The sequence below is a fragment of the Rhinolophus sinicus genome, chromosome 8 (genome assembly GCF_057876585.1).
Source record: "Rhinolophus sinicus isolate RSI-liver-muscle chromosome 8, RSI-T2T, whole genome shotgun sequence".
In the NCBI taxonomy this organism is placed as follows: domain Eukaryota; kingdom Metazoa; phylum Chordata; class Mammalia; order Chiroptera; family Rhinolophidae; genus Rhinolophus; species Rhinolophus sinicus.
The window spans coordinates 38,651,067-38,665,509 of NC_142508.1; the positions used below are offsets into that span (position 1 = coordinate 38,651,067).

A 14,443-nucleotide genomic window follows, 5' to 3' on the forward strand; every position below is an offset into this window, starting at 1 on the left:
TAATATGTAAAAGGTCTCAACCATTTCTTTACATTAGTGCATGTTGCAATATTTCGGATATATTGGGTTAAGTAAAATGTATGATTCATTTCATCGGTTTCTTTTTGTCTTTTCTTCTGGCTACTAACAAATTGAAAATTGCACAGTAGCTTGCATTGCATTTCTGCTGGACAGAGCTGGCAGCCAGCACCTGACACGTTCCCAGTCTTTAGTCCGGCACACACAGGCCTGACCGCTGTGGGGGCTTTTGTAGGGATTAAAGGAGGGGTGAGTTCCAATTCTGGAGAACAGGCTCTGGAACTGGGAAGACACACTTGGACCAGTGAGATGGTCCAGAAAGTGAACTAAATCCAGCTAAGAGGAGCCTGAAGCCAGGATGACTCTGAGAAGCCCAGGAATTTGCAGAATTCTTAGGAGCAGTGGGAAGGGGAGTGCAACCCATGTTTTTTAGATCTTTAGGGTCAGGGAAATTCTAGATGACATCTGAGGTAAGTAAAGGAAGGGAAGAGGACATGGAAGAAGGGGAAGAAGTACAAGTAAGAGAACGAGAAGGAGGAGGAAAAGAAAAAGGAAAAAGAAAATAGAGGAAAAGGAGAAAACAGCAAGAGTTAAAAGACCGACTTCTAGATCTACACTGTCCAGAATGACAGCCACTAGCCAGATGTGGCTACTGAGCCCTTAAAATGTAGCGAGTCTGAACTGAGATGTGCTGAGTAGAACATACACTCAAAGTACAAAATAGAAAAAAAAAAGTGAATATCTCATTAATTTTTAAAATTATATATTGAAATGATAATATATGGGAGATATTGGGGTAAAATATATCATTATAACTAATATCACCTGTTTCTTTTAATGTGGATTCTAGAAAATTTTAAATCGACTATGTGATTCCCCAGCTCTGCTCTAGAAAAAGGCTGGAGGAAATACGGTTTTCAAACATAATCCGTTCCGGAAGACTGTTCGAGTTGTAAAACGTTCGAAAACAGCGGACAGCTAGGCCTCAGGATCTTGCACTCAGCGGAAGCCACGTGACATGTTCGACTTCCGAGGCGTGTTTGAAAACCTAAGCATTTACTTCCGGGTTTACGGCGTTTATAAACCGAAATGTTCGTCAACAGAGACGTTTGAAAACCGAGGTACTACTGTACATGGAATCACTAACAATGTATAGGGGTGTGGGGGAGGGGAGAGATCTCTTTTTACCGTATTATTTTTAACAATAAGCAGGTGTCAAGCAAATTTAACCTTTGAAGAGAGGGGGTATGTGATTTGGGAAGGGGAAACTTTGCTTAAGATGCTTGGGAACCTGAAGGTGAAGGGTGCCAGGCACAGAGAAAGGGGGTGTCCTCCAGACAGGGGAGCCCTGGGAAGGGAGCTGAGGGGCCTACCAGGCTTTGCAAAAAGGAATGGCACAGGTCAGTGGAGGAAGGCTGTTCTAGAAACCTGTGAGAGGATTTTCTTGCCCACAGGCTCTGATGCATATTTGAGAACCTGCGTGGAACAGGGAAGTATCAGCTTGGGGAAACACGTGACCAAGTCCCACCCTGTCTGCTGCTGACTGGCCCAGCATGGACACCTGACCCCCAGCTGGACCAACTGGATTCTCACTAGTGGGATATAAAATTGAACCTAAGCGTGCACATGTGCTCAGCCTGGACCTTGGAGCTAAAAGGTTGCACGGAAACTGGGGACTGTACAGATTTCATGGGCTCAGCTGAAGCCAAGAACAGATCTGTACAGAGACAATGGCACGAGAGCCAGTGGCCCTGGAAAGGAAGAGACAGAGAAGAAAGGAGCATCGGCTTCTGATGTTACATTTCCCAGAGCCACTTTGTAACACCGTGGGATTGTTGACTCCATATTATGGAGGTGAAAATTAAGGCTCAGGAGCTGAACTGACTTGCCTCAGGGCCCATAGCAAGTAGGGGGGGTAGCTCCCATTCGAACCCAGGACCATCTGGTTTTAAAACCAGTGCTATTAAACACCCCCAGGATACTGTTAGGAACTCACTGGCTATGGGGGAACATCAGAACCCCAGCACTATATGGGAAGATATGGAAAACTGGTCTCTAGAGAAAAGAATGACTGAATAGATGAATATATAATTAAAAAAAAATTTTTTTCCTGTTCTGTGCTTTGTCCTAACATCTCTGCCCACAGATTCTCCAAACTCAATACCTGCCTTAGGCCACCAGCAAGGGAGTGCCGCTCTGGACTCCATGCTTTGAGGACTCCCTCCCCCCAACCAAGTCCCTGTGACCAATGGAGTTGTGTCCACCCAGAATCTAAACCTCCCTTGGAGATTATGCTCTTTGCACCTGTGGTAGACAGGATAATGCCCTCAAAGATATCCACACCCTAATACCTGGGACCTGTGAATGTTATCTTACATGACAAAAGAGATTTTGCAGGTGTGATTAAATTAAGGACCAGGGGATGGGGAGATGATCCTGGATTATCTGGGTGGGCCCAACATAATCACAGCATCCTTATAAGGGGAGGGGGAGGGTCAGAGAAGAGAGGTGTGGTAATGTCAGCAGAGTTCCAGTGAGTCAGAGCCATGAGGCAAGGGAGGCAGGCAGCCTCTCGAGAAGCTGGAAAAACCAAGAAAATGGATTCGGGTGTGAAGACAAGGAGTCAAGTTCTCTCATGGAACTGCGAATTCTAAACTTGAACTTAGTAGCCTTTCTGTCTGTGAGGGTATATTTGTCAAGGCAGGAGGACCCAACAAATTGAATGGTTTGCTGGCTTGATTTTATAAAGTTTAAATAATTAGACGTAAGGTATGTGAGCCTCCCTGTGTACTCTTGGGCCGGCCTTGCAAATCTTAGTGGTGGGCCTGGCCAAAGTCTCAGTTAAAGAAGAAAAGCCTGTTGCCAAACCACTTCATGGTAATAGTGCTTCAAGGAGGAAGGTCAAAGAGAAAGGCAATTCCCTAAAGGGGGTGAGGTGAGGCAGAGAGAACAGCAGTTACAGGAGGCAACAGAAAGAAGAGGTTACTGATAAGTGCTGAAGTTCTCAGTATCAGAAAGACTCTGCAGGGAAAACAGAGAGGACACACACAGAGATGGGAGACGAGACCATGTGACCCCCAGAAACAGAAAGGAGATTGGCCAGCCTGATGGCTCAGGCGGTTGGAGCGCCGTGTTCTTAAGCTGAAGGCCGCAGGTTCGATTCCCACATGGGCCAGTGAGCTGCACTCTCTACAGCTAAGATTGTGAACAACAGCTCTCCCTGAAGCTGGGTTGCCATGAGCAGCTGGAGGTTGGCGTGAGCTGCCGTGTGCTGCCGTGGGCTACCGTGTGGCCGGCAGCCATCGTGAGCAAGAGCTGCCGTGAGTGGTGACCGACTGCCTCAGCCGCAGGGGAGCGCAAGGCTCATAATACCTAGGAGCATGGGCCTGGGAGCTGTGTCCTACACAACTAGACTGAGAAATAACAGCTTTAACTAACTAGAGGCCGGGGGGAGGCGGAAGAAAGAGGGGTGGGGGGAAGAGAGAAGATAGAGCACTAGAGAAGGACAAAGTGCAAGAGAGAAGCTGCTAGGTGGCAAAATACAAACTCCACGAGGGCGGGACTCTGGTAGATGGCTTGGCTACCACAATCACTTTGGTATACAACCTTTTCCTTTGCCATTTTCCATAACAGAGGCTGGAAGGCTAACATACTCAATTTCCCAGCCTCTGTTGCTGCTAGGAGTGACCATTTGACACATTCTGAGAAGTAGCTGGAAGTCCCTGTGAAAGGTATACTTTTCCCAATAAAAAGGAAAAGCCTTGCCAGGAGGAAAATCCTCCACTCACTTTTCCTTCTCCTTCTTGCCTGGAACTAAGAGGTGCTTCATAGAGGGGCAGCAGTGATTTTGTAACCATGAGGCAACCAAAATGAGCATGAAGGTCTATGCTCATTTTGGTAGAACAAATATATGGAGAGAATTTGGATTGTTGGTGGTATCTTTGAGCTATCACACCAGTCGTGGACTTCTTTTTGTAAGACATAAAGAAACCTCAGTCTGTTTAAGCACACCTAACAAATCCAAAAAACTTACCTATTTTGTTGACTACTGTTATCCAGTGCAGAATTGTGCCTAGCACAGAGTTGGTACTAATCAAAAATATTTTAAATTTCATTCAAAGCCTAGCTTTACTTTCTGCAACTGGTTCTGAGACACTCTGCTATATTCTTATGCTAAGCCGTCTATTTTACATAAACCAGATTGATCGCGTTCTTTTCTTGCAGCCCAACAATTCTAATCAAGGCAAAGGGGTTAACAGGATCGGGTTAGGAGTGGCTACTTGAGAGGTGAGCAGAGGGCGGGCCTTGGGGAAAGTGGGACATGATAGCCTCGGCACTGGTCCCACTGACATCCCCCTCCATCCGTTTCTCCACATGGCAGCCAGAGGGGCATTTACAAACAGAAATCAAATCATATCCCTCCCCTACTTAAAGTCCCCTCTCCATGGCTTTACACTGACCTTCAAATAAAACCCAGCCCTGACCTCGGCCTCAGGGGTCACACCCCATGTCCTCCTCTCATCTACCCTCTAACTTCAGTTCTCTACCCTTCAGCCACACTGGCTTTCTTGCTGTTCCTCCAATAAGCGAAGACCACTCCTGGCTCAGGCCCTTTGCACAGGTTGTTCCTTCTGCCTACAAGCTCTGCCTCCATAAGTCCACCTGACTAGCTCCCTCACCTCCTTCAGCACTCTGCTTGTCACCTCCTCCAAGAGGCCCTCCCTGAACACGCTGGTGACTACATCCCAGCTCAGTCATGCTCTAGCTCACCATCACTTTCTGATATGATCTTGCTAATTTTTCTGCTTGCATATTTACAGTTCATTTCCCACCTCTGGACCCTAAGTTCCCTCAGGGCAGGAATTGTGGTCTAATTGTCCACCGCCTGGTATAAAATAGGAAGTAAGAAAGTAAATGCATGCTGAGTGACTAATAAAGGAGGGACGGGGGAGAGTTACTGCTCTCAGCTTTGTTGTAACCTTGGACTGCACTTTGGGGCCAGAACTTAATCCCTACGTTTGGGAAACAGATGTTAAAAAACCAAAAAACCAAACGTAATCCAAATATTGATTCCAGTGAGTTCAGCTCTAATGATAATGATAAAAATAATAATCATAGCAGCAAACACCTACAGTGTGCCAGGCACTGCTCTAAGTGTTTTGCATGGATTAACTAATAATAATAATATTAACTAATAACTATGATAATTCATAACAACCTTATGAGGTGAGTCTTCTTGTTATCCCCATTTTAAAGAGGAGGACACTGAAGCTCAGAGAGATTGAGTGACTCGTCCAAGGTCACACAGACAAGAAGGGACAAAGCCACGATTTGAACCTTAGAAGTCTGGCCCCAGAATCCATAACTACTGGATTCCTGAAAACATCACAAGGAACCCACTTCTAGAAGGCATTCACTCCCACCCTCCATGACGTTTGTCCTCCAAGCTGACCCACCCCGGGCTGACCTCTGAGGCTGATAAATGACCCCTGGCCCCTCATCATTTCCCAGCATCCTCAGGGCTCCCAGCGGCCCTCCAGCCCCGGCCCGGAGTCTGCGCTGACCCTGCCTTGAGCTGAGTGAGCGCTTCCTCCACGCGGGGCTGGTTGTAGCGCACCATGTAGCTGTGCATGTCGGGATAGTTGCTGCGGATGTTCTTCTCCGTGGACCCGTTGGGCACTGTCCCAAACTTCAGGGGCGGGTACTGCTCTTGGGGCCGCTGGAACTGGGGCAGAATGGGGAGTTACTCGGGTGCCCCCTTGGGGGCATCTGGGTAGAGGATGTCCTTGACCAGATGCTCCATTTTGGGGGACACTCCCCAACCGGTGGACCCCCCAGTACAGAAGTGTTTCTCAAACTTGCTCACCGACCACAGTGGGAAACACTGCTCCCCACCCACAGATATCTATACATTGGCACATACATACACATAATCGGGAGTGATATTGACATTTTTAACACCCTGCATGGCCTGATCATGGTCCAATCAGAAAAGACACTGGCTACATAGCTCAAGAAAGTTTCCCAGAGGCCCTTGATGTGCCAGGCATTAACCCTTAACTTGCTGGATCATGGGAGGTCCCCGGGCAGGGGCTGGCATTGGGCGATGGGGCTGGGAGCAGTTATTTACCAATCTGTTCAGAAATAGTTTACTATTTTAACAACAGATACAGCCAGACAGGTGTCTGCTGGTTCAATGTCAAGTGTGTATATGACTAAAACAAATGTTTCATAAAACCATACTCATCCTTATTATGCAGATGCAGTCAAACATATTTTCTATTCTATTCCATTCCATTTAAAAAAATTGCTTGTGGCCACCCATTGAATTGATTTCTCAAACTTCTAATAGGTCATAACACCTGGTGAATCACTTTAGTCTCAAAGCATTCTCTGCTGACCACCAGTCCCTGAACAAAGTGTGACCCGCGACGAGGCAAATACAGAAATCGAGAGTGAACATTGAGGGCAATTTTGACAGAACAATTTTATGTCTGTTGAACCTCACATATTAAAATTCGGGTTTGAATTTTGCATGTCTTTGTTTTAAATTTTGCTTTTCCAGTAATTCATTTCTACTGCATTTCACAAAAGATTATAAATTTCAAAAATTAGTCCTTCTTCATAGTTTGAGAGAAATGGTTGTCTAGAATATCGCATTTGGCACTACTGTCCCTTCAACATTTGGGGATACGCTCTTCCTCTGGGAATATTTAAATATTAGTTCATTGTGAACTCATATTAAATATTTAGTTCATTGTGAACTCAGAATATTCCATTCTACCACTGTGGAACTCTTTCTGGGAAGAGACAGCCAGAATCCCTTTAGGCCCTCCCACATGCCAAGCTCTGTGACCTCCAACCCCAGCCAGCACTGCTCTCCCCAAACACACACACCTTTCGGTCACTGAGGCCAGACACGGTGTCCACGTACTCCTCCTGGATCATGAAGGCGGCCAGGTTGGCTGTGTAGCTGGCGAGGAAGATGACAGCGAAGAAGGCCCACACCAGCACCATGATTTTGCTGGTGGTCCCCCGGGGGTTCTCCACGGGCACAGAGTTATTGAACACCAGGGCCCAGAGCAGCCAGATGGATTTCCCAATGGTGAAGGTTGAGCCGCCAGGGCCTGCAGGGGGCCAGGAGGGGGGGACATGGACCCCAAATCCCTTCTGCTCAATGAGGGAGCAGAAAGAACTACAATTCCCAATGGCCCCCAAGGCCTTTGCCACCAGGCTCTACCCCAAGGCCTGCTGGGAAATGTTGTTCTATCTGTGGTCCGGACGTTTTGAGGTAGGGTGATGGAGGAAGAGGACTCACGCTTGCCCGTGGCCAGGCTGCGGTTGTAGCCAACGGGACTGAGGTACTCGAAGATGAAAACAGTGACGGCAACCACGGTGAGGCACATGACGAACATCATCACCCACACGGCAGGGCTGTAGGGCTCTGGGGACAAGGGTCACGTGGTCATGGCTCAGCCAAACAAAGGATTGGGGGACCACAGATATGTGAACAAGGTGCAGCCCAGATCCGACCCTATCTTACTCTACCCCCTTCCCATCTTGGGAACAGCCTCATTACCCACCTACCTAGACCACTGGGAGCCAGGCTCTCTCAAAGACAGCCATGTCAACCATTTCTGTGGTTTCAACCACCTAAATATGTTTCCCGAGCTCCAGACCCACTTCTCCACCTCCCCCTGGCCATCCTCCCAGGCCATTCATGTCCCACACTGAGCCCAGCACCAACTCCCCCGTTCCCCATCCTGGGAGTCCCACCATCCATCCAGTTACAACGCAAACCCACCCCCACCTCCCATTTCCTGTCCTTCTCCCCTCCCTTCCTCTCCCTCACCAACCACAACCTGTCAGTCCCTGGCCTCATCCTCCTGGTCCTGCCCCCGGCTCAGGCCTTGTTCTCTCTCCTAGATCATCTTCCCAGTCTCTCCTCCAATGGCCCATACCCGCTCACCATGGCCCTAGTGTCTCTTTCAACACCCAGAGAAGATCTGGCCTCTCCTCAGCTCGCTGCCCTCAATGGCTCCCCAGTACCCCAGGACAAAGTTCCCACCCCTCAGCCTTGCTTCCACCTTCCTCTCTGGCCAGATCACTCCCTTAAAAACCCATTGCTGGGGCCAGCCCGGTGGCTCAGGCGGTTAGAGCTCCGTGCTCCTAACTCCGAAGGCTGCCGGTTCGATTCCCACATGGGCCAGTGGGCTCTCAACCACAAGGTTGCCAGTTCACTTCCTCGACTCCCACAAGGGATGGTGGGCAGCACCCCCTGCAACTAAAATTGAACATGGCACCTTGAGCTGAGCTGCCGCTGAGCTCCCGGATGGCTCAGTTGGTTGGAGCATGTCCTCTCAACCACAAGGTTGCCGGTTCGACTCCCGCAAGGGATGGTGGGCTGTGCCCCCTGCAACTAGCAACGGCAACTGGACCTGGAGCTGAGCTGTGCCCACCACAACTAAGACTGAAAGAACAACAACTTGAAGCTGAACAGAAGCCTCCACAACTAAGATTGAAAGGACAACAACTTGACTTGGAGAAAAAGTCCTGAAAGTGCACACTGTTCCCCAATAAAGTCCTGTTCCCCTTCCCCAATAAAAAACCAAAAAAAAAAAACAAAAAAACCCCAAAAAACCCATTGCTTTAACCGCCCACAACTCACAGTTCCCTGAACAAGCCACACCCTCTCTGCCTCGGTCTCTACAGCTCCCTTGCCAGAGGTGCCACCCTGACCTGTTCATCAGACAAAGTCATGTTCATGTGTGCCTGCCTCATACTGCTTCTGGGAGTTCACTGACAATAAGCCCATATCACCATTTCCTTGAGATTAGTACTGGCTGATTTGACCTCCCTGGGCCAAGTGCAAGTGGCCAGCAGGATCACCACCCTGGACTGTCACTGCAGCATCTGGGGACATGCTTGTCACCTCCACTGGGCAATGTAGTGGGGCATACTTTTATGACCTTGTCACTACCCTGCTGAAGGCAGGGGCCCCACGTGGTGCATCTCAAGGTGCCCTGCACAGACCTTGGTGCAAAGAGGAGGCCACAAAAGACATAGTTGGGAAAATATACCAAAAACAAAACACAAAGGAAAGCTGTCCCTTCTCCCAGCCCTTCCCTCTCCCAGGAGCTTTGCTCAGACTTCAGAGAGCAAGCGACAAGAGAACTGACAAGAACTGCTGCTCTTGGCCGGATGTACACTTCTCTGTCTTCTCCAAGCTCAGTAAGTGAGATCTCTATCCTGTTCCAATCCACCTCAAAGCCACAAACCAATCCAGGTGCCAACTTCCTAAGCACACCCCAAGCCTGTCTCCTTGTCTCACCCTCATTGCCATCTTCCTACCACCACCTGTAGTTAAAACCCTTGCCATTTCTGTAAGAGTAAAACCCAGTCTTCCCACCAAGGCCCTGGGCGATCTGCCCTGCCCCCTCTCAGCCCTCATTACCCACCCCTCCTCCAACCTTACAGGCTATTTCACAAATACTCCATGCACATTCCTGCCTTGGCGCCTTTGTCCTTGTTGTTCCCTCTGCCTAGAACACTTTTCCATCCAGGTCGACAATGGGCTGGGTCACCTCCTTAAAGGGGCCTGCCTGCCCACCCACAGTAGCACCAATCTTATTTCCTTTCTTCTCTTCCTCTGGCTTAATTTCTCCCAGTATTTTTCACCATCTTAAGTGATCTTGTCCCTGTATCCCTTTAAGAGTTTATTTTCTGTCTCCCCCACAAGGCCAAGAGCTTTTACAGGGTAAGGCTTTGTGTGCAGCTCAGAGCCTGGCACATAGTAAGTGCTCAATAAACACTGTCTGATGGCTGAATTGAACACTTACCATGTGCCAGTGCCATGCTAATTTCTTTTCCTCACTTCATATTTGTATACGAGGTTAACAGGTTTTGTGGGGTCTGAAACTTATACAATTTGAACGGTTCTCCTTAAGAAATAAAGAATATAAAATTATGAACACAAAATCTGGTACAGGGCCCTGAAGAGGCTGTGCAAAAGAAGGCTCCTAAAGCTCCCTGACTTCATGGGCAAAATGCTTCTGGGAGGAGAAATTACTTCTTTCATGTTACAGATTAGGAAACTGAGGCTCAGATGTAAGGCTACTTTACCCGAGTCACATCACTAGGACAGGCAATCCCAGATGAGACTGGGGCACATAGCTGCCCCAGCCTGACCGCCCGTCCCTGGGCCCCAAACTCACCGAGGAAGGCTGAGGGGGACACCGTGCCGTTGCTGCGCGCCACCATCACGCTGATGCCTGTCTCCACGAAGGGGACAGAGAAGTCCACAATCTCGGACCGCTCCTCGTTGATGGTGAGGGAGCCGATGGCCATGTCTGCGCGCTGGTAGAATACCTGGAGTGAGGGAGTGAAGGGGGTGAGGGAACCCGCCTAGCTTAGGCGGATAGAAGCAGGAGGCGGGCAAGAAGAGCCCCGGAGGGGACCAGTGACAGAGTGAGAGAGGCTAGGAAAGTCGGAGTGGGCGTTAGGGGGACGCAGAGTGGAGCAGAAAAGATGGAGGTGAGAGGCTAGCAACCAGGAGTGGGAAGAGGCGGCTCAGGCCGTATCCCGCTCGCTCAGCAAGCCCTCAGAAGGTTTTGGGCTCCACCCTCTCGGCCCCACCCACTTCTAGGAGTTCCACCCTCCTAGCCCCACCTCCTCCGACCCAAAAATCCGCCTCTAGGCCCCGCCGCTCCGCTCCTCCAAGTGTGGGGGTCCTTCTCGTGGCTATGCCCCTTCAAATCTAGGCGTTCGTCTGTTTAGCCACGTCCCTCCAGCCAGAGTTCTCCCCCTCGCGGTCCCGTCCCCTCAGATTCAGTCTTCCCGCCCCCCACCTGTCCTGGCACCACCCCCACACTGTCCCTGCTCGCCTCACCTCCCCGATCATTCCATTCCAGACGCCGTCGATCTTTTTCCCGTGCTTGCCGTTGGTGACTAGGTAGAGGTCATAGCTGAAGCCGATGGTATGCGCCAGCCGCTTCAGAATGTCGATGCAGAAGCCCTTGCAGCACCGCTTTTCTGGGCGGGGGGCATCCGGCGGAGGGCTGCGGGGAGTGAGCAGGCTTGGGGACGTTGGGGACCCCCGCTTCATGGAGGGAGGGACAAGCAGCAGCTAAAACTGAGGTTAGCGCCCTCTGGGGAAACTGAGGCTCAAAGGAATTACATAACTGTCCAAGGTCACCAAGCTGGAGGGCCTTGTGGATCCTGGGTCCCAAGGGAAGAGGGGGCTGGGGCCAGAACTACTGGGCTTCAAGGGAGAAGGATTTTGAAGCTGGAACTCCTGGATCCCAGGTTGTCACCTGTGGGTGCGGTTGAGCTGGCTCCGGCAGGGGACGGAGTCTCGAATGCAAGTGCCGCTGATGGGGTCAGCGGGCTCCACAATGACAAAGGGCCTCTCCTCCAGGGTGGCCACCGTGAGATGCTGCGTGTCATCCACTGGCTGCAGGAAGCGGCCGTAGCGGGACCACAGTGGGTACTTGAGGCGGAGAGTCTGCTGCTCCCAGCTGCCCACCTTGGCCAAGAAATGGGGATTCAGGCTTCCTGGGGGCACTTCTAGGATGCCCTGGCTTTCATGGGATTCCAAGCTCCCAGCTCCTTCTCCCTCAGATCCAGGAGTCTGGGCTCCATCTCCCTCCTCCACTTAGGTCTGGCCTCCCAGTTCTTTCCCCCAGGACCCAGAAGTCTGGGCTCCTAGGCCCTTCCTCCCTCATTCACCAGAGTCCAGCCCCCGTCTCTGCCAGGACCCAAGAGTCTGGGTCCTCACACCCTATTCATCTGGATTCAGGAGTCCAGGCCCTCTCCCATGCCTGAGGTCAAGGTTGGGACTTACCACCTCCCAAGTCCTGTCTCTAGTGAGGGAGATGACCACCAGAGAGGGGTTCACCAGGAAACCATCCTCATTGAAGGAGTAATCCCGGTTGTCCCAGGTAATATTCATGAAGTACCTGCCCAGGAGGAAGGGAAGTGACATATGGGGACCTGGACTGGACCTTGGCAGCTGAAGGCAGAGGAAGTCCTCTGTCTACTGACCAGTCCCAGCCCCCAGTTGGAATCTCTCCTCCAAGATCGTGCAAACCCCAATATGCCTCTTTTCTGCTAGGCACTCTCCCCTCACTACCCAGTGCTCCCACACAACGTCCCAGACCCACGGCCTTGGTTTGACGTGCTAGAGACCCTGTGTATTCTAGCCCCATCTGCCTCTGCAGCCCCCTCTCTGATCCCTTCCCACCCTCAAACTGTTTCCCCTCCAAACCCAATTTGTGCCCCACCAACTGAACGTAAGCTGTCCCTAAACATAACAAGTGGTTTCCTATCTCTAGGCCTTAGCAAGTGCTGTTCTCTCAGCCTGGAAAACATTTATTCTGTCCCTTCTCATCCAATTCTTATGTCTTTAAGATTCAGCTCAAATGTCCCTTCCTCTAAGAAGAAGCCCCCGAGGGACCCCCAGATCTCTTCATTATGCAATGGCACCCTGTATTCCGAAGGCCTGTCACATTGCCCCAAGTCACTGGGCTACATCCTCAGCTTCCCCCTCACTCCCCTGCCCAGGCCATCAGTCCCCAAGCCCCATCCTTCCTGTCCCTGGGATCTCTCTGCCCCATCCCCTCCTACCCATCCCCATAGCCCTCCTGGACCCCTGCCCCAGCCTCCTGCCAGACATCTAGCCTCCAATCTCTTTCTCATTCGGTCTGTTCCCTATTCCACCCCAGAGAGGCCTTTCTACACTCCAAACTGACTCCACTGCTCCCCTGCTCATAACCCTCCCATGGCTCCTCTGTGCCCCAGAAGAATGTTCAAGCCTCTCCACCTGGTGTTCAAGGCCCTTGTGGTTTGGCCTCATCTACCTCCCCAGCCTCATCATCCCCAACCTTTAATTATCTGGCCTTTATCCACTCTGAGCTATCGTTATCCCACCAACCTGCCCAAATTTTTCTTCCCTCTGGGCCTTTGTACAATGCTGTTCCCCTGCCTGGAATACTCTTTCTGGTGAACCCCCAACACTCTTAGAATCAAATCCAAACCCCTTAATCTGGTCTACATGAGCTGGGCCCCATGAGTTTTCCCATCCCCTAGTCTTACCCTCTCTTCCTTGTCCATTAAGCTCCAGCCACATTGGCTTTCTTTCAGGATTCCAAGCGGGTAATTCCAGCCCCCAGGGCCTTTGCACCTGCCCTTCCCTCTCCCTTCTCTTCACTCAGATCTACCATAGTTCGCTACTTCTCTTTATTTATTTATTTTACCTCCAAATTTCACCTACTCAGAGACCTTTCCTGATAACCTCACCTAACCTAGCATCAAATGTATTTCTTATCACATTCCATCTATTTTCCTCTCAAACATTACTAGTACATGCTAGAATTTTCTACTTTCTTGTTTGTCCCCTATGAGATTGTAAACTCTATGAAAGCAAGGACCTTGTTCAGCACTATATGCCTTTGTGCCTACAGCAGGGATTGGTACATAGTAGACTCTCAATAAAGGGCTTTTCAATGAATGAATGAACGAATGAGCAATTCACCCCTCAGGTCTCACCTTAGATATCTCCTCTTCCCGGAAACTTCCCTGACTCCGTAGGCTGACCCATGAATTGTGTAGCTTAATTTGGAAGGCTGATTGGGGCCAATTAAATTCTTCTCATTTGGAGGGATGGGTAGTGGACAGGATGGGCTGAAATTATGAGTATTAGGGGGGAACAGAATCCTGGGTAAGTGGTAGTAAAAGAGGAACTGGACAGCCTCTGGGAGTGACAAGCCGGGGGCGGGGGGTAGTCTTGGCCTCAATTCCTGACATCTGGGTTTCTGTTCATCTTACCAATAAAGCCCCTTTTCCCTGAGGAAACTTGAATGAGACTCCGCTCCTTGCAACCAAAAATGTCCTGGCTTCGACAGTACTCTTCCCAGTGCCCCCATGATGCCCATTTAACCTCCATTATTGCAAGCGTCATGCTGTGTTGTCATTATCCCATCCGTGTAAGCTGCCCCTACAGGACCCTGCGTTCTTTGAAGAGAAGTCCATGGTCTTTTACACCTGTGTTCCCAGAGCCCAGCATGAGCCCTAGTTCCTAGCGGGCATTCAGTAAGTATTTATGAACAAGGGATGTTTTTCTCACCGTCTTGTCCCTGGAGCCTGATTCCCAACTCACCACTTCTCATTTCTTCCCCTAGTTTTCTTCCCCGCCCATTGCCTCTTTCCGAGCTCATTTCAGGTATAGGCCTCTCCTTCCACTGTTTGTCACCCAACTCATCAATTTCCCACTCACAAAGCTTCCTCTGGTGGATATGCTGTTTTCTACCAAACTCTATTCTCCTCTTCTAAAATAATAGCACGTATGCTGGAGGCACAGCTACCCAGCTAGTCAATATTCCCCAATCTGCCTTGCAGCTCGCCCAGGCCATGTGCAGGGGCGACATTC

The 14,443-nt window shown here is 50.2% G+C and overlaps 1 protein-coding gene across 3 annotated transcripts in view; it reads right to left on the minus strand.

Moving 5' to 3' along the window:
- Positions 1–14,443, minus strand: part of GRIN2D (glutamate ionotropic receptor NMDA type subunit 2D) — a 38,280-nt gene that overhangs the window by 13,681 nt on the left and 10,156 nt on the right. For all 3 annotated transcript variants that reach the window (XM_074316164.2, XM_074316163.2, XM_088800066.1), the window contains 7 exons: positions 11,861–11,975; positions 11,331–11,542; positions 10,907–11,075; positions 10,233–10,386; positions 7,337–7,462; positions 6,916–7,145; positions 5,583–5,743 (listed from right to left, as the gene is read on the minus strand). In XM_074316164.2, the coding sequence (XP_074172265.1) occupies positions 5,583–5,743; positions 6,916–7,145; positions 7,337–7,462; positions 10,233–10,386; positions 10,907–11,075; positions 11,331–11,542; positions 11,861–11,975 (1,167 nt within the window). The remainder of the gene's footprint in view (positions 1–5,582; positions 5,744–6,915; positions 7,146–7,336; positions 7,463–10,232; positions 10,387–10,906; positions 11,076–11,330; positions 11,543–11,860; positions 11,976–14,443) is intronic.